Raw genomic sequence first — 18696 nt, 5'->3', positions numbered from 1 at the left:
AACGTGGGGTTCTGCAGGGGTCTGTATTGGGACCGGTTCTGTTCAATATCTTCATCAATGATTTAGATATTGGCATAGACAGTATGCTTATTAAGTTTGCAGATGATACCAAGCTAGGAGGGGTTGCAACTGCTTTGGAGGATAAGGTCAAAATTCAAAATGATCTGGACAAATTGGAGAAATGGTCTGAAGTAAACAGGATGAAGTTTAATAAAGACAAATGCAAAGGGCTCCACTTAGGAAGGAACAATCAGTTTCACACATACAGAATGGGAAGCGACTGTCTAGGAAGGAGTATGGCAGAAAGGGATCTAGGGGTTATAGTGGACTTCAAGTTAAATATGAATCAACAATGTGATGCTGTTTCAAAAAAAGCAAACGTGATTCTGGGATGCCTTAACAGGTGTGTTGTGAACACGACACGAGAAGTCATTCTTCTGCTCTACTCTGTACTGGTTAGGCCTCAGTTGGAGTATTGTGTCCAGTTCTGGGTGTTGCATTTCAAGAAGGATGTGGAGAAATTGGAAAAGGTCCAGAGAAGAGCAACAAGAATGATCAAAAGTCTAGAGAATGTGACCTATGAAGAAAGGCTGAAAGATTTGGGCTTGTTTAGTTTGGAAAAAAAAAGATTAAGGGGGGTCGTGATAGCGGTTGTCAAGTATCTAAAAGGGTGTCACAAGGAGGAGGGAGAAAACTTGTTCTTCTTGGCCTCTGAGGCTAGAATAAGAAGCAATGGGCTTAAACTGCAGCAAGGGAGGTTTAGGTTGGACATTAGGAAAAAGTTCCTAACTGTCAAGGTGGTCAAACATTGGAATGAATTGCCTAGGGAGGTTGTGGAATCTCCATCTCTGGAGATATTTAAGAACAGGTTAGATAAATGTCTATCAGGGATGGTCTAGACAGTACTTGGTCCTCCCATGAGGGCAGGGGGCTGCACTCGATGACCTCTCAAGGTCCCTTCCAGTCCTAGTATTCTATGATTCTGTGATCCTAAGATCTGCAGTTCGGCTTCACAGATTTGTTATTTGTGAACCCCATAAGGGACAGAGAGTCTTGAATGCAGATATTGCTTTCCCTGTGCTGGCACTGATATCCTTGTCCGTTCCTCCATCTGTAGTTAAGCTGTCCATAATCTATGGACTCCACAGAGATTGCCCATTCTTCTCTCCAAAACCCTACTCCTCGCCTAAGTTATCATTCTTCCCTTTTCACCCTGTGCCAGTAGTATCCTATTCCACCGCCTCTCTCAATGCACTGCTGTCCTCATGACCTCCTTCACTGTAGAAGGCCCACCATGTGTCATCAGTAAGTACAGAACCGAAACCTTTAACACAACATCACAGATCTCATGCTTAGGCCAAGTCTACACTAGAATTGAAAGTTGATCCTAGATATGCAATTCCAGCCATGACAATTGCATAGCTGGAGTCGGCAAATCTAGTATCAGCTTATCTGACTGTCCTCACAGAGGGAAGTCAACAGGAGAAACTCTTCCATCAACCTTCCTTTTGCCTCGTGATAATGACGAGTACCAGGGTTGACTGTCAAGCCCTGATAGTTTGATTTCATGCATCCCTACTAAGCACACAAAATCAAACCCTGGAAGATGGACCCAGATCAGGTCAATTTTCTGGTAAGTATAGACGTACCCTAAGGCAGTGATGCCATTATCACGCAATAGTAGAAGGCTTTTATCTTTTTTGTGAACCAATTGCTAGAGGGCAGCATGGTCACACCCACTTAGTAGGTGTGTTACCCCAGTGTACCTCATTTCCCCAACTCTACATTTTACTGGGGTAGTTGATAGACTTTTGAATGGATCCCCAAATCTTTTATTTACTTATTATAATTGTTTTCTGTAGCGTTTGGGCCTTGACTATACCTTAACCAAGAAATTTGTACCTTGAGGAAAAAATAACAGACTTACTCCTGTTGTACAAAAAATCTCCACCCAAAAACAAATAATCAGGTGCAGGCGCTTCTTCAAAATTCCAGCCTGTCTTCTTTCATATAGGCAGAGTTTATAATAGTATAATTCTATTGACTTCACTGATTTATACTACTGTACACCAAGAGATAATTAGGCCCTGCCTTCCTAACGGCAGAAAATATGGCTGGCATAATTAAGACTAGATTGTGGCTTTCATACCCATTTCACAATAACCATGCTCCTGGAGGGGAGTTTAAACTGTAACCTACAGCTTCTTTCTTTTATTGAACAGGCAAGATACAAATTCACTGTTAGCCTGTCTGCTGCCTATGAAACACAATCTGCTCACAATAAAACAAGACTTTTCCTTCTATGCTTGTAAGGTTTCAAAAGATGGGTTTTTCGTAGGTAACTTTGTTTTGCATTGGTCCTGTCATCTGTAATCTAGCATTAGTTCCAGAGTAGGGGGAGGGATCTTAAGAGGCTTGTACAGCTCCAGAAACTGAGCTTCCAATGTGCATGTTTTAAAACATATGCTGTATTTCCTCTCTTCCTGTTGAGGTTCATGGCAAATCTCTGCTAGGCTTTGCAGGATTGGGTCAGAGAGAGGAACAGGGGCTCTGCTCTCTTTAGAATAATTAATTGTGACTTCAGATATTTGTGTATTGATTTTCTATATGATTCACGGGGTTGTCCATTACCTACCTGTTCACTGGAAACCTGACTGTGAGATCTGTCTATCTATCTTGGTTAGTGTCAAAAATCAGTTCCACTCACACTATCCCCATCTCCTAACTCATTTAGCTGCTCAGGACTATCATGGATTTTTTCTCTTTATTCCTCAGTGTTTTAAACCGCACCCCTGTACACCTGGTCCATGAAATCATATTAGTGGATGACTTCAGCGATGATCGTAAGTGACTCTGTATATCTTAACCATCAGGAGATAGATAGCTTATCTGTCATCCCAACCCAGCACAGCCTTTTTGCATGTAAAGTCCTGCAGGGACAGGGTGTACACAGCCCTCTCTTGGGTGATAGCTGTACATGGGAGCTCTATTGCCTTTCCCAAATAGTCTCCTGTACAATGAGTCAGGGAATGAAGGGTTTGAAGTTGGCCTTGGAGTTAGAGAAAGATTCTTTAAACTGAAAAAACTTTATATCTCATTTGCCTGTTTATGATTTTAATTTTTGTGCTTTAACTCAGCCAATACATGTTGACTCTCTCTAATCAGGACTACTCTCATCTGACAACATCCGTAGTCCAGCATGATTTTGGTTAGCCAGACGACCACTTATCAAGGGTGTGCCCACGTTTCCCGTGGTCCCATAAAATTTGTTTACAGCCAGGAGTCCTGGCTCTCAATGCTTTATGTTATTATTTAGGTGTAATTTACACCTAAATGTCTTCTAAGAGCCCAGAAAGCAGTGAAAGTGTTGGTAATGTGCTAAGCAATATTGACCTTCTGTGGTCGGGCAAATTTTCATGCTCGGCATTGATCAAGTCCTGAGGATGCTTAACTAGAGAGATTCAATATGTGCAAACCATGCTGGTTGGCTTCATTATCTGTTATAGTCAGTTTCACTTTCTGGTTTCCATTCCCCAAAGTAGGGGTCAGCAAGCTTTCTGGGGGAGACTGCTGAAATTTGACCTTTTGACCTCTATGTATGGTTGAAGTGCTGGTGATACTTTTTAAAGCCACTAATAGTCCGACTTACAACAGCTTAATTAATAAAAGAAGTAAAAGTCAGAGCTTTACTGTTTAGGTGGTGGCTGGTAGCATTAGCTGGTCCTTTGTTAATCCACAGGCAGCCTGGCTTTGAGCAAGCTCCCAGCTGCACTGGAGATGAGGGGCGGGGCTGAGCAGGCCAATGAAAATCGGTTTGTGTGCCACTCTCGGCACCCGTGCTGGGCATTGTTGACCCCTGCTCTAAAGGGATCTTGTCTGGTTGAAAATCTGGCTAAAACTAAGGATGCATACTAGGGAGCTCTGAGAAAACCCAAGGTCTGGTAAAGCCATGTCCATAAGTTACCTTTGGCTTAAAAAATGTTTGAACAGAAATAGGAGTTTGCTTTTGCTTGTTTAAACAAATAAACATTGCCGGGCAGAATTTGCAGTAGAATTGGATGGGAAACGTGTTCTTCAATCCTGTGAAAATTTTTGAGATTTCAGAAAAAAAAATCCCAGATGGGATGTGCTGACCGTTTTAAAACATTTTTTCAAAATTTTTTTTGAAACAGGAAATTTATCATAATAGGTTCTTTCCCCTCTAACAAGTTGGTTTTGAAGAATCAGCATGTTTTCACCCAAAAATCTTTCATAGAAAAATTCCAGATTTAGTTTGCAGCTCATACTTTGCAACTCTATACTGGTATATGGCACTCTAAGGTTACATCTACACTTACTGGAAGATCGACAAGGTGGTGGTCGATTTTTCCGGGGTTCAATTTAGCACACCTAGTGGGGTCATGCTAAATTGAACCATCAGGGCTTCACTGTTGACCCTGGTACTCCTCATGGTCATGAAAAGTAAGGGAAGATGACAGGAGAGTTTCTCCCATCGACCTTCCCTGTGGGGATGGCAGGAAAAATCCATTTCCGATATGTTGACTACAGCTACACAATTAAGTAGCTGGAGTTAAGTATTTTAAATCAATTTTTCCCTGTAGTTAGACCTGGCCTAAAAGGCACTCTCTAAAATCAGAAGTGAAACTGACTGGTCTGTTTTCATTTTCCGTGAACAAGAAGTATTTATGTAGCAGTGTGGCACAAAATCAGTCCATATTTGTGAGAATCTGTCAGTTTGAAATAATCTTAATTGTTAGGAAGGATTTTTTTTTTTTAAATTTTAAACCTAATGAAGTTCACACTTCACTTCACGCTAAGACTGGGTTTGCAAAAACTGCATGAGAATTTCCAGTTCCAAAAGAGAGGGCCTGCTTTATTTGAAACACACCAACACATTTCTGTTCACGAAAGGCCTGATTCTGATCTCACACTGGCTTCAAATTGGTGTTCTCTTCTGCTAGCTCTGATTCTCAGTTACAATGCTGTAAGCCCAGAACACCTTTTGACTTACATGGCACTAGTCTTGATGTGCACCCTTTTATCTGGGAGGAGACTCTCTCTTAAAAGGAGTAACTCCCAGCTCTCACTGGCTTTGGTGGAATTACACATGTTGACCGCAGCTGAGGGTAAGACACAATGATGTCTCTCTGGTGTAACTGAGTGGAAAGTTGTGGCTGTGAAGTATAAGTGAATTAGAAAACAAGTTTAAGTGATACTCTTAATGCTCATTACATCACTTTAACTTGCACAGCAAGGGGCTGCAAGGTGTAGCAGGAAAAGCAATTTAAAAAAGGGTATAATACATACTTGTATCCATTTTCCAATCAAGTTGCTCTCTATCTGCTAACACTCGAAGTCTATAAATAGGGCTGTTTGAAGTGCATATTAAGCACAAAGGATCTGATTCTGATCTCACAATGGCATAAGAGCCTGATGCAAAGCCCACTAATGTGGCTGGGAGGGCTTCTGCTGAATTTAGTGAGTTTTGGATCAGATTATTCATCAAGAGCAACAACAGAAATCAATGGAGTTCTGAAACATTGTAACTGAGAAACAAACCTGGCCCAGAGCTTTTCACTCTGCTGGAAAGGATGAGAATAGCTGTGATATTTGAGGGATAGAATCAACAAATGATAGCTTTTGGCTAAAATTATAAAGCACTTACCTTCCTAAAGAAGAAAGTTGTTGAGCTAGGTCTTTGTCTACGTCAGAGCTCCATGTGGGACAAAATGGCGAGAGGAAATGAAGGTGTCTACAGCCACCATTGTGCTCCTCTTAGTCTTTGGGGCATCAGAGGTCAGTCTGATGCTTGCGTAACTTAGAGCAACCTCAGGGCTGCTCTACGTTGCATCCAAATGCAGCAGAACCCATGGAGCCATTCTACAGCTGTAATTGTGGAAGTGCAGCAGTGCTCCCTTCATTCCTTCCTTTCACCTTGGCCATGCTCTTAGGCTACCCAAGAGTTTTTTGCCACAGGAGAGAATAAAGAGACAAGATGGGTGAGGTAATATATTTTACCACTCCAACTTCTGTTGGTGAGAGAGAGGGGCTTTGGAGCACCTCAGAATTCTTCTTCCGGTTTACTCGTGTGGCTGGCTATCTAGATTTACACTAGTATAAATGGGGTCAGAGTCTCACATGAGCCCTGATTTCACCTCACCCATTGATTTTATATTGTAATGCCATTGGGCCATATCCTTAACCCTGGCAAATCCATGTAACTCCATTGAAAATAAATTGATGTGCACTGATTTACACCAACTAGGTGTCTGGTCAATTTACATCAGCAAATGTTTCCTAATTTACACTGGTTTACTTGATTTACTTGACCAAAATCAAGCCCATTTTCTATTCAAGGAGTCATCCATCAAAAACTAAACCTTCCTGCCCTGTTAGTTTCTCTGTGTGTCCATGTCTCTTGTGAAAGTTATAGCCTCAACACTGACATGCCTCTGTTTGTGTTTCCAAAGCTGATGACTGCCGATTACTGGGCAAGTTACCCAAGGTGAAATGTTTGCGCAACAGGCAACGAGAAGGTAAGATCCTGTTGGTCAAGATGCAAGTGGATGGCAGGAAAGAGGAAAGTTCGTGGAAGAGGGAGAGGATGAGCTGGCAGGAGCGACTGTCTTGGGTAATATGATTACCAGACAGGTCTGCTGGATTGATGCAAATATCTGTGACTCTTGGCTATGAGGGGTAAGAGCACCAATAAAGAGAGACATCTGAAAGGCTCAGGAATTGAAATGAATTCTACTTTTCCTCTGTATATAGACATATATGCACACAGTCAAAGATATTGGACCTATTAAGATATCCAATGAGGCTCAGCTGCAGCTTATTAACCAGAAAATTAGAACAGGCAAAACAAAGCCCGGGGACTTCTTTTTAAAGCTGTTTGTTCTAATGAAACAAACGAGATCAGCTCCCGCTGCCTCCATGGGAATTAAAAAAAAATGTAAATTAATTATATTTTAAAGATTAAGACGATCTGTAAGGCGGATGAGCATACACCCAGGGACCGAGGGGGGCAGGGGAGAGAGATGTATTGCTGGTGACCTCTGGATACACTTTTCCACCCAATCTCAGAATCTGAATGGAGGTTTTCTAAAGCCCGGCTTTGCAGTATTATAAAAAGCAATATCAGAGAGATGGGGATTTGGTGGAGTGGGGGTGAGAGGATGAGGAGCAGAGAGGTTGTTGTTTATCTGAGTATTGTCCCACTAGGCAGGATTTCCCCTGTCAGGCTGGTAGCAATCTGGACTAGCCCCTCTGACATCAGAGCGGTTCTCGGCATTGACACTAGTGTAAATTAGATCACAGTCTGGCCCTCTCTCTGTAGCTATGTCTGGATTTCTGTCTTTCTCCCAGCCGAATTCTGACACCCCACCACATGCTCCCCACGTACACACACTCGTCCTGGGCAACCAGGGTCCCTGACCCCATGGAAACATGGTGGTTCTGCTGCAGATGTTGGTGTGTAGGAGGCAGGATTTGAGAACCCAGCCTAGAGGGGCCACATCCTCTTGTCCACTACAGTATTATACAGTAAACCCTCGATTTAACGAACTAATGGGGGAAAGGTGGCGTCTGTTAATGCCGAAAGTTCGTTATAGCCAAACGGTTGGACTGTAGGATGACGCACTGACCTTCCCAGCCCATGACTCACTCCTGTCCTCTGCCTACCTCTTCTCTTCCCCCCTCCTGACCCAGTCTTCCCCTCACACCTCCATCTCCCTCTCCCTGTTACCAGCAGAGGAGCTGAATGGTTGCCTGGCTCCTTCCACCTCCTGCAGCTCTCAGCGCTGCAGCTCCTCCAGCCCCCGGCTCCGAGCCACCAGCGCAAAGGTCGAGCGTGACAGGCCCTAGACTGTCAGTGGGCAGCAGCCTTGGACACCATGGCTGCTGCTCAGCGCCATTGCAGGCAGTGGCGGCTGGACACTGACATGCTCCATGCACGCAGAGCTGGGGAGGAGAGCTCCTGTGCCCTGTCACAGCCCGCCTGCCCCCAGCTCCTCTGGCCTCGGTCACCCCAGCGGCTTCAGTGGCCCCTCCAGCCAGGGCGGCTCCAACCATTCCCACAGCTCCTCGAGCCCCGGCGGTGGCTCTGGTGAGTCTCTGGCATTTTTGTGAGGGAGCGAGGAGGCTGGCAGGCAGCATCTGTTATTTCTGCAGTCTGTTATGTTGGGGTCTGTTAAATGGAAGGTTTACTGTACTCCATTAAAGCTCTTTGCATCTGGCTGGAAGGCAGTTGGGGTGTGGGTTGATGGAGGTAGTAGGCCCCTCGCCAAAGGACAGAGTCTGGATTTGCCATAGAAGTTGTAGAGTGCAGTCTAAGGGGAGCCTCCATTCCCCAGTCCACAAGAATATCCCCAGCAAACCCCATAATCCCTTCCATTGCCCCCAGTTCCCCAGTCTGGCCCTCGGTCTCTCCCTCTTGCTCTCACTCTTGGGGTGTGTCTCAGTTCCTTTCCTCCTGGTCTCTGTGACATAAGGATCAAAGGACTCCTTCTGTCTGTCCCTAAGTTGCTGCTTCTTGTCTTGGCCATTCGATTTCCCAGCATCCCTCAGTTCCTTGTTGTCTCCTTGTCACCACTACTACATCTACAGCACTGCTTCCATACTTGTGTCTTGTGTTTAGTGCTCTCAGCAATTCTTGGTCAAGGGACAAGTCCTTTCGTTTGTGGAGGGTCCACCCATGTAAATAATACTGCTGCTAACTGGAGAATGGGCAATATGCTGAAGGAATGAGTGGGGTGGAACCATTTCCCTGTAGTACAGATATCATATACACTGAGGCCAGGTCTACACTAGGAGATTAAGTTGAATTTAAGCATCTTAGGTCGATTTCATAAACCGTCAGTCTACCCTTATTAAGCTCTTAATAGGTCAATTTTTAAGGGGCTAAGGTCAACTTTTGTAATGCCAAATTCACCAGGAATACCTCCTAAAAGTTGATTTTACAATGTCGACCTATACAAATGGAGATGGCAGCATTATTAAAATCGATATTATCAGCCTCTGAAACTGTTGCACAATGCCCCTGAGTGTGGCCTTTCTGGTCATCACTTCACCTCTGCTGCTCTCCAGGTGAGCAGGAAGTAAGTGACAGGAAGCCGTGGTCATCTGCCCAGGAATTTTGAATCCATTTCCTTTCCTCTCTGGCCAGTGTGGCGAGCAGGTGTCAGGAGCACATCTCTGCAGCACACCCTCCACACCTAGCACACCTACCCAGAAATAGTGCAGCAATGTAACTAACCAAAGGAAAGCTTCATGTTCCTCTTCAGAGACCAAAAATTACCCAAACAATCCAGCAATAAATCTGTGGGTCTGATTAGTTCCCCGTGGGCTGCAGTATCACAGCTCAATATATCCACTGGATCTCTCTTTCTTTCTCACATGCACAAATATCCTTTCCAATATCTGCTAACAGCCAGGTGGATTAAGTGCATTACAGTGGACACAGCAGGTTTGCCCCTTGGGGCCAGTGCTTGAGATTTCCCCTACCTTAGTAGAAGATACGCTTCTGCTGAGCATTCTGAGCTGCTGACCTTTGATGCCACAGGGAGCAAGACGTCCGTAAGGCAGTAGGTGAACCCAGCAGCAGGAAGTCAGGATGAGCTTTAGAGATCAGAGAAAAAGATGGTTGAATTGACACTACTATTAGGGACAGTTCACCATCCCCCTCCCCAGCTCCCATGCATGTCAGTGGGTACTTTGCTGGTGGAATGTGTAAGCCAAAGCCACAAACTTACTTAAGGAGATCCACTCACTTGGTGTGTGGGAGGCTGGAGGTGTGATTAAAATATCTCTTCAAATTCCCCTGTCCTTTGTTACTGCTGGTACGGACACATTCGAGGCTGAATTAAGTTCACATTAGACTATTGTACCTGTGGGGGTTAACGAAGCATTTTAAGTCTTGTTTCCCCCTCCCCCCAGCCCCAGGAAAGTGACATCAGAAATAATTGCATGAATTAAGAATTGCTATAAATGCCACAGATCACTAATCTAAAAGGGCCCATTGTTTACTTTGACCTTGGGAAATGAGGGAGGGGCTCGCTCACACCAGAACCCAGGTACACACATGTAGGAGGGAGGATGGGTCCGAGCTCAAGGGGACTCTGTATGCGTGTCACTAACCCCCTGCACAGAGAAGTACATGTGATTTAGGGTGTGTCTGAACTTGCTTGTATCTGAACAGGTTTGATCCGGTCCCGAATTCGAGGGGCAGATGTGGCACAGGCAGGAGTTCTGACCTTCCTAGACAGTCACTGTGAGGTGAACAAAGACTGGCTACTGCCTCTCCTGCAGAGGATCAAGGAGGTAAGCCTCTCAGGAACCCAGGCCACCACTCAGCCCCAGTCTTGGCAAAATCCACTGTCCCTCCCTTTTAAACATGAGCAGCTTCTCATGTGGTGAGAGGTGCACATATGTCGGAATGTGCCAGGGATAAATCTCTGCAGGCACTGATCTTCCTTGGCCAACCTGCCAAATTCTTTCTGGCCTTTCTTTAGCGTGCACCTTTCTCTCTTTGTCTCGCTCCACTGGTCATTCCAGTTGGCCCAGTTCATCCCTGATGTAATGCTGCTGTTAACAGAAGAATGACCCCAGGTACAGGGGCATGAGATTTGCAGAAATGTTGGTGGTGGTCAGACTGTCCAGAGCCTGCACCCTTCCCCCATTCAAACTCTACCCCCACTCACCTCAGGTTCCGCGGCAGATTTTGGATGGGGAGGGGTATGGATTCTGGGAAGTCTGGATGTAGGCTCTGGTCTGAAGCAGGGGATTGGAAGTGGGGGTAGGCTCAAGAGGGGTGAGGCTCTAGGGGGCTTGGGTACAGCTAGGTGTTCGGACTACAGGCTCTGGGATGGAGTTGGGAGACTGGGGTGCAGGGCAGAGAGGGTTGCAGGCTGAAGTCTGGGTGCTGGCTCTGGACTGGGACAGGGGTGGGATTTCTTGGTGCAAGATCTGGGAGAGAGTTGTTGGGGGCTGGAGACAGAGTGGGGAGCATGCAAGGATGCAGGGGGCAGGGACTGAAGGTGTCAAGTTTTGATGGAGCCCAGCCCCAGGCGAGGAATATTGCTAGTGCCAGGGCACCACAAGTCCACATAACTTGCCACCTATGCTCACGTGCACAGTAGTGTGTCAGTCCCAGCAGGGGGTGGATGTATTGCAGAGGAAAAAAGCAAGGAATTGACTAGTGAGTGTGTGTGGAAATCAAGCTGGCTGAACTGCTGGGTCCCTGTTGTACTAGCAGAGAGGCAAATGCTGAGTGATGCAAGGGGAATAAGTGGGCATTGCTCCAGCAGACTTTTTTCAATTAGGCTCATATAAAAATGCCCAGTACTGATGATTTAGAGCTCTTTGAATAAGAGTTGAATTTAATTTCATGCTAATTAAGCTTTAATAAATGGACTTAATAGGTTTAAATTCTGCTGATTTCCCAGCACACAATGATGTTCTCTTTCCCTTGGAAGCACCTCTCCCCTCGCCTGGCCCTCCACAGCATCTTGTCATTCAAGCAAACTGTGGCAGGATTCTGTGGGTGCAGTATAGTATCTGGGAAGGGAATCCTCAGCTCTGCCACCGACTGTTGTGGCTTTGGACAAATGTTAACCTCACTCTACCTGAACTTCTGCCTCTGTAAAATGGGGATAATAACATCTATGTACTTCACAGGGACATGGCCTCTGGATTTTAATTAGCTGGGTGGTTAATTTTTCTTCCAAGCAAAGTGTATCGTGAGAAGGATCATTATTATATTACCATCGGGAACTGGCACATCTGGGGTGAAAGGCTGGGTCTGAGGTCATAATATTCTGTGTAAATGGGCTTGTTTTGCCATTACTCTGCCCCTTGTATCTTTAATGACCTTGCTGCATCTTGTCACAAATTTAGGCTGTTCCATGTGGGCAAACCCTATCATCCATGGGAATCCCCAGTGGCTTTGGGGGGGCACAGGTCCTGGTTAAGTTCATAGTCTATGAGCTCTTAGAGGGCAGGTCTACACTATGAGAGAAAGGTGACCTAAGAGACACAATTCCAGCTATGAGAGCGATGTAGCGGGAGTTGATGTACCTTAAGCTGACTTTCTCTGCTTTCCCCACAATGGGAGGTCAACTGGAGAAGCTCTGCCATTGACTTCCCTTATTCCTCACAACTGTGAGGCTTACCGGGGTTGACAAGCTTTCAATTTGGCATGTCCCTGCTAGTTTTTCTAAACTGAACCCCAGAAGATTGATCTCCACAGCATTGGTGCTGTGGTAAGTGTAGACGTACCTAGAGGGAGGCTGCCTTTTTAGTACATTTGTGCAATGACTACCCCATTGGGGCTCATCTCGGGCTGCAGGTGGCACTAAAATACCTCTCTAAATATTGCTGTAGTAAAAATGACACTTGCATATTATGAAGACTCAGCAGCTTCCCCTACAAGGTCTTACACTGATGTTTATTTCATGTTTTTCACCCTGGGAATGGCCTTTTAACATTTCCCCCTCCCCTACATTTCTCTATCCCAGCGAATGCTTGCCTGCATTTCAACTCAAGAGCAATGATATTTTTCCCCTATGAGGTCCTTGATGCATTATGGCAGGGTGAAAGAGAGTAGGATGGCAGTCCGGACAGCATTTCCATTGCAGCGCTGGGGGCCGTAGCTCATACTCTGAGTTGATGTGATAGATGAAGGTGGAGGGCATGTGCAGCAATGCTGGAGGAGTTTCATTACAGGAGAGCGGCAGGAGTATGGTGTAAATGTAACATTAAAGCCAGTCATCACCTCTGCGAACTTCTCATTCACAATTCCTTTTAAAATATGTCATGGCTCGAAGTACAAGCTGGCTCTGTGCTGAGCACTCACAGCTGGCCATGCTGCAGAGGATGTGGGTTCATCTGCTCCCTACAAGTTGGCAGGGACTCTTTTGAAGGGTGTTGCTGGCATGTTGGGCCAGATGAGGTTGCTGTGAAGCAGGACTTTAAAGGGACAGAAGAAAGCTCAGTAGCCTACTCTATAGACAGGTCTCCATTTAGGGTGAGCCAAATTTAACTCCTGCTTTAGGGCAAATACAACGTAGTGGGTTCATCCTACTTCCCAGTAGGCATTTTCCCCAGCTTGCATCAACCATGCCTATGTGGTGGTTTAGCATTCAGTGGCCTCTGAGATTGGAATAGCAGGGGTTGTGGCAGGTCAGGAGTGAAGGGCATTGACCTAGGTGGGTATGGGGAGTCCAGGACTTGGGCAGACAGTGCTATGGGTCAGGATGGAGATGCATTAGAAGAAAGGTGTCTGGGATGCACAGAAATGGAACTATAGTTGCAACAGAGGGGACTGAGGTGTTCCTCAGAGCTAGCTGGGGACCTAGGTCCAGAGCCCTGAGGAGTAGCATGGGGTGGGAGGATGGGCAGCAGTACAGGCTGGGATTGGAGGGTATTTTTTAAAATATGCTTTTTTTTTTCTTTTTAAAAATGTAATCCCCTCAAGAAACTTTTTAAAGGTCCACTGGAGTCACTGACTACCCCCTACTAGTGCCCAGGTTACCTGGCACATCACCACCATCCATTCCACTAGGGCTACAGACACTGATCACTGAACTGTATGAAATGTTACTGCTGCCACCTTCAGACAGGTGCTGGAAAGACAATCGGCCAGTTCCCTGTCCTGTTCTTTTACAGTGGGGATTAATGTTCTATAAAAAGCCTTTTCTTGTCTTGTTTCTGGCAGGAATGGTCTGTCTTGTTGTAATAAAATGCAAGTCTCAAGCAAATTAGGAATGACTGGCCCAAAATGAATCTGACTTTGCTCCCAACCCCATTCCACTCTACATGTCACTTTCCATTTTTCACTGGGCAAAGCAGCCGTTCAGGCAGGTTTCTGGGTGTTCAGCAAACGTCAAAATAAAAGAATGTGTTAGTGTGTGCGTGTGTGTTTGTGTGTGCGCACACAAGCTCACCAATGACAAATGGACACAGATCACCAAACACACTGTGCAGCTTTCCCCTCAGCAGTTTGCTTTTGCCACAGATGGGTACATGGTATCAGTCGCTCTTATGCCTGAATGCTTTTTCTAGCTCTTCTTTTTAAGTGAATTGTGTCTGGATGTGTGTGTCTGTCTGGTGAGGTGTGAGTTTTTGCCTGAGCTCATCTGAGTCAGTGTACATAACTGACTGTGTGTGTGGCTGAGAATGGGGCTGTGTGCAAGGGAGTAGGAGTGTGTGTGAGATACTGAGAGCATACACATGTGAGACTGTTTGTGTTTATGACTGCAAATGTGTAAGCTCATGGTCTCTCGTTTTTGCTTTATAGAGCTGTATCTAAAACCATTACCCATTTATTTCAACTGAATAACTTTTCTTAAAATGTAATTATCAAGCCTAAGGCACTTTTACAGTAAGAGTCAATCTTAATCAGCTCACTGAAAATTGGCTTTAGCTAATGCCACTGTAATGAACCAGCGGATGGCGACGTTCTACTTCCATACGAAGTCAGTGACTGTTTTGAATGTTCCACCCCTCTATGGAGAGAGCTGTGAGGTGGAATGTTAAGTAATAACTTAGCATGAATCCCCCTCTACAGGAGAAGGATATCCACTGCCTTTCTGCAAGCCATTTGATCTAAGGGGAGGTCAGTGTTGGTGGTAGTAGTCCTGAATGGTTGGAATAAATTCCCATTAAAATATATTATTTGATTTTTAAGACTGTTAAGGGGCAATGCATGGCTGACTTAGGTATAACTTAATTTTCTGACAGCAAGGTCAGTAGAAATGGGTTCATGGATTTTTGGAAATTCTAATTATGAGTTTGAGAATATGGCCGGGTGTTGGGGGAGGGAAAGCTTGAGGTAAACATTCTCCTGAACCTTTTGCAACCCCAAACAGTGCGGCACTATGTTAGCCATGGGAGACCCAGAAGGTGAACCTGACTAAAGTAAAAGTGAGCTATAAAGCTAATAACTATGCTTATTATAAGTGCCTTTCTTTTCAGGATCTCCAAGCCCTTTGGGCACCCTGGGTAAGTCTCATTAGCCCTTTTGTATAGATGTGGACACTGAGGCACAGAGAGTCTTTGTCACTGAAACCAAAATCCCTACAGTATTTTGTGTCACCGAAAAATGCAAAGAATGTGCATGGGGATTTTTTCGGTAAGAAATTTTGCATTGCAGCGAGGATGAGTGGCATCCAGTCTGGGCATGAATTATGGGTCTCTAAATGGGTTCATGAGCAAGTTGCTCATGTCAAAATGATTTACATAGTGATCGGATATAGTCACTTGTCCTCGACACAAGTTTCATACACAGTATCCTCTGATTTCCTCTGCACCTTGGGTTTAAAAATCCTTTTACCCCATCTCATGGAGACCTTCTTTCAGCCAGTGGATGTGACTGCAGTTTAAGCATGTCAGTGCCATTCTTTGAGTCAATGAGAAGAGGCACTAGAAAGTAACCTTGAGACACCCTTTCCTCAGCCTTTTGCTGGTTTAACCATGCAGAGATCAGAACTGAGAAATGGACAAAGATATCCAATTTCATAGTGTAGACCAGAGCTCGTTGGGACATTTTCAGTTAATTTGTTTTGTCAAAAACTCTGATTCACCAAAACCAAAATGGTTCATGAAATGGGGAGATTCAGACGGGCTCCTGACTTGAAAAAATGGCCAGGCCAAAGGTTTCCAAATCATCAAAATGTTTCATGTGGGTATTTTTTTAAATTAAAACATACAATTTTATGGTTGGAGACAACTTTTCATTGAGAAATTTAAGCTCCAGAGACTGAAACAAAAATGATGAAATCTAAATAAAAGGTTACAAATGTTTCCATTGATCCTAAATGGGGAGGGGGGAACCAACAGGGGGAGACTATATTTGTCAGATTTTGACTTTTAGTCTTTATTAGTGATAGGAAAAATGTGAAATGCTTCAAAAATGTTCCTGGGATTTGAAAAACAGAGCCCGCCCATCCCTACTGCAGAGCACTGACCTGGCTTTGTGTTCTGTACTGGTTGGAACCTAATCAGGGTATAGCCATGGTGGGCCTGAGTAGGCTGGAGGCAACCTACTTAACATCCAGGCCTGCCAAATTGGGAGTGGAGATCCTTAATCTACCCGCTTGGACTCCTGATCCCAGCTCGTTGTCTGCCTAGCTGATGCCTAGCATCTCCTGCGGATACCTTCTGCTGCTGCTCCAGTCTCTAGCCCCAAGGCTAGTTCCACCCAGACCTGCCCCCATAAGACGCAGCCCCTAGTGGTGGGGCCACAGACTGGGGACTGTGTGGCACTGGCAGAACAGAGATGTGGCCTGGGAGGGAGTTTATCTTGTGGGAGCAGATCTGGGCAGAGCTAATGAGGACAGGAGAGGAACGTGGCAGAGTGAACGGAGCTTGAGCCCTGGAAGGGCCCCTCTCTTCCCTTTGGGTGCTTCCCACAGCCTGTGTGCCCCTGGCAGCCTCAGGTGCCTTCTGACTGGTAAAGGCTGGTTGGAGGTTCCCCATCTCCCATATGAGGACACACCATGTTTTCCTGCCCTAGCTACTGCACTACATTAAGGATTTTTCAATTTCAAAATCTCATTCCCTGGACTGAGGGACCGATGAGCCCTCCAACTCCCCCCTGCCCCAGCTTGAGCTGCCTCTCAACTCTGTGACACTGATGTCTAGCTAGAAGCCTCCAATAGCCATCCACAGGCAACAGAGTTCTCCAGTTTTCCAGTCCTTTTCAAACTACAGCTCCAGCCAGTTCATCCCAGTTCCAGCCCTATGCCCCAGAACTGTATCATTTTCCCTACTCAGAAGCCTGGTCGGTGTATGTTCATCATCTAGTTCACCACTCCAGAAAATGCTAAGGGCCATGCAGCAGTGCCTGTTAATGTGAGTGGGGCTTTCCCAAGCACTTAAGCCAAAACATTCTGATTTAGATAAAATATAAAACAGATTTTTTAACTACAGAAAGGTAGATTTTGTGGTTATCAGTAGCAAGCAGAGAGATCAAAAATGGTTGCCTCAGAAACAAAAATAAATTTGCAGGCTAATTCTAAATCAAACAGACTGAACAAGGCTGGAATCAAACAGTCCCACCCAAACAGATGGTAATAGGAGCTTACAATTCCTCAATACACAGACTGGATCCCCTTCCAGTGACCAGTCTCTCTAGTTCCAACTCTCTTCTTTCCAGACAAATTTCCATGTGCCCAGAGGGCTGGGGGGGAAAGGCTGTGAATGCTATGTCTTTGCCTCTCTTTTATACCTTCTTCCAAATGCTGATGAGAGCCCTGCTGTGACATGGGTCAGGCAGCCCACTCTGCCTTCTCTGGGAAGTCTTCAGCATGGTTAATTTTTCTTGATGGGCCACCACAGCAAACCATGGATTTAACAGACTAATGGGGGAAGGGGTGTCCGTTAATGCTGAAAGTCCATTAAATCTGAATTGGTAGGACTGGAAGCACCTTGCAAGGTGCACTAGGGAGCTCCTCCGGCCCGGGCAGCCGTTCCTCCAGCTCTGGCGGCTCCAGTGGTTCTGGTGAGTCACCGGCATTTATGCGAGGGTGGGGACGGGCCTGGCAAACAGCATCCATTATTTCTAAAGTCTCTTAAATTGGGGTCTGCTAAAGGGTTTACTGTAATGCTGCCTGAACAATCCTTTGTTGCAAGTGGAAGGCTGGCTGTGGGCATCTCCCAATCTCACAACATATTTCAGTAGCATATTTAGCAGTACTCCATCATGCCACACACAATGACACTACATAAAATGCAACAGGATATTAATGTTCAACAAATCCAGGCCTTCCAAATGATACCTCGCAAAGTGTGCTTTGTACCAAACATATACTAAATATATGACTGTGGCGAACATGCGGGTTCCAGGGTGCTACTCTGAGGTACAGAGGATCACAGTCTTTAATCTTTTATGCCTCAGTTTCTCCCTCTACCATATGGGAATGACAATACTTACTGAACTGACATAGATGGTTATGAGGCTTAAGTTATCAATGTCTATGCAAGTGCCTTGAGATTCTCAGCTGGACAGTGTTATAGGAATGCCAACAATTATCATTTCAATTTATAAAACATGAGTCCCCAATAAGGTTGAGAAGTGTGGCTTTCAGTGCTCAGCTTCTTTGTCCTGTGCCTGCACCAGAACATGGCCCCTTTTTGTTCTGATTTCTAAAACAAAACCTTTTCCCGGCATGAGAGGGAGAGTCTGGATGTGCTAAGACACATTTGTCTGCATGTCTGTGGAAAGCGATTTGATCTGGTGAGGGGAAAAGCTTGAAGCATAGCTATAATTGGAGTTTGGTATTTTTGAAAAGAAAAAAGAAGATAAGAGACCAGTCAAAACTGTCAAAATCTCATACTCCTGTAGATATTTTTGTCCCTGTTTGTATAATCTCTTTCCCCATAACAAAATGGTAATTAAATCACTAGTACCAAATATTTAATATAATTTCATTATTTTTAACCCCTTTTCCTCCTTCAGCAAAACCAGTGCTGAATGGTGTAATTTTTCAGATTTATTTTATGCAGTATTTTTCTATATGTTTTTATCTGGCTGGGTAGCTTTGTTTTGTCCCTTTTTTAAACTGTTTGCTCATGGCTTAACTTTTGAAATGGAATAAAAAGATTTGAAAGGGGGTGGTTGCGGGGAATAAATTGAAGAATCTGTATAAGAAAGATGGAGTTTTGTACTCAGCTAGAGATTCTTGAGCCAAGTTTATT

General features: G+C 45.0%; 1 protein-coding gene across 1 annotated transcript in view; it reads left to right on the top strand.

Annotated features, from left to right (window-relative positions):
* The window catches only part of GALNT14 (polypeptide N-acetylgalactosaminyltransferase 14), a 200429-nt gene that overhangs the window by 149109 nt on the left and 32624 nt on the right, over window positions 1–18696 (top strand). Inside the window, exons 4-6 of the mRNA XM_074989855.1 lie at window positions 2776–2843; window positions 6471–6536; window positions 10199–10320. Of these exons, the coding sequence (XP_074845956.1) occupies window positions 2776–2843; window positions 6471–6536; window positions 10199–10320 (256 nt within the window). The remainder of the gene's footprint in view (window positions 1–2775; window positions 2844–6470; window positions 6537–10198; window positions 10321–18696) is intronic.

The sequence above is a fragment of the Carettochelys insculpta genome, chromosome 3 (assembly GCF_033958435.1).
Source record: "Carettochelys insculpta isolate YL-2023 chromosome 3, ASM3395843v1, whole genome shotgun sequence".
NCBI lineage: Eukaryota > Metazoa > Chordata > Testudines > Carettochelyidae > Carettochelys > Carettochelys insculpta.
The sequence above is the reverse complement of the archived record's forward strand: the minus strand, read 5'-3'. Positions and strand labels throughout refer to the sequence as shown.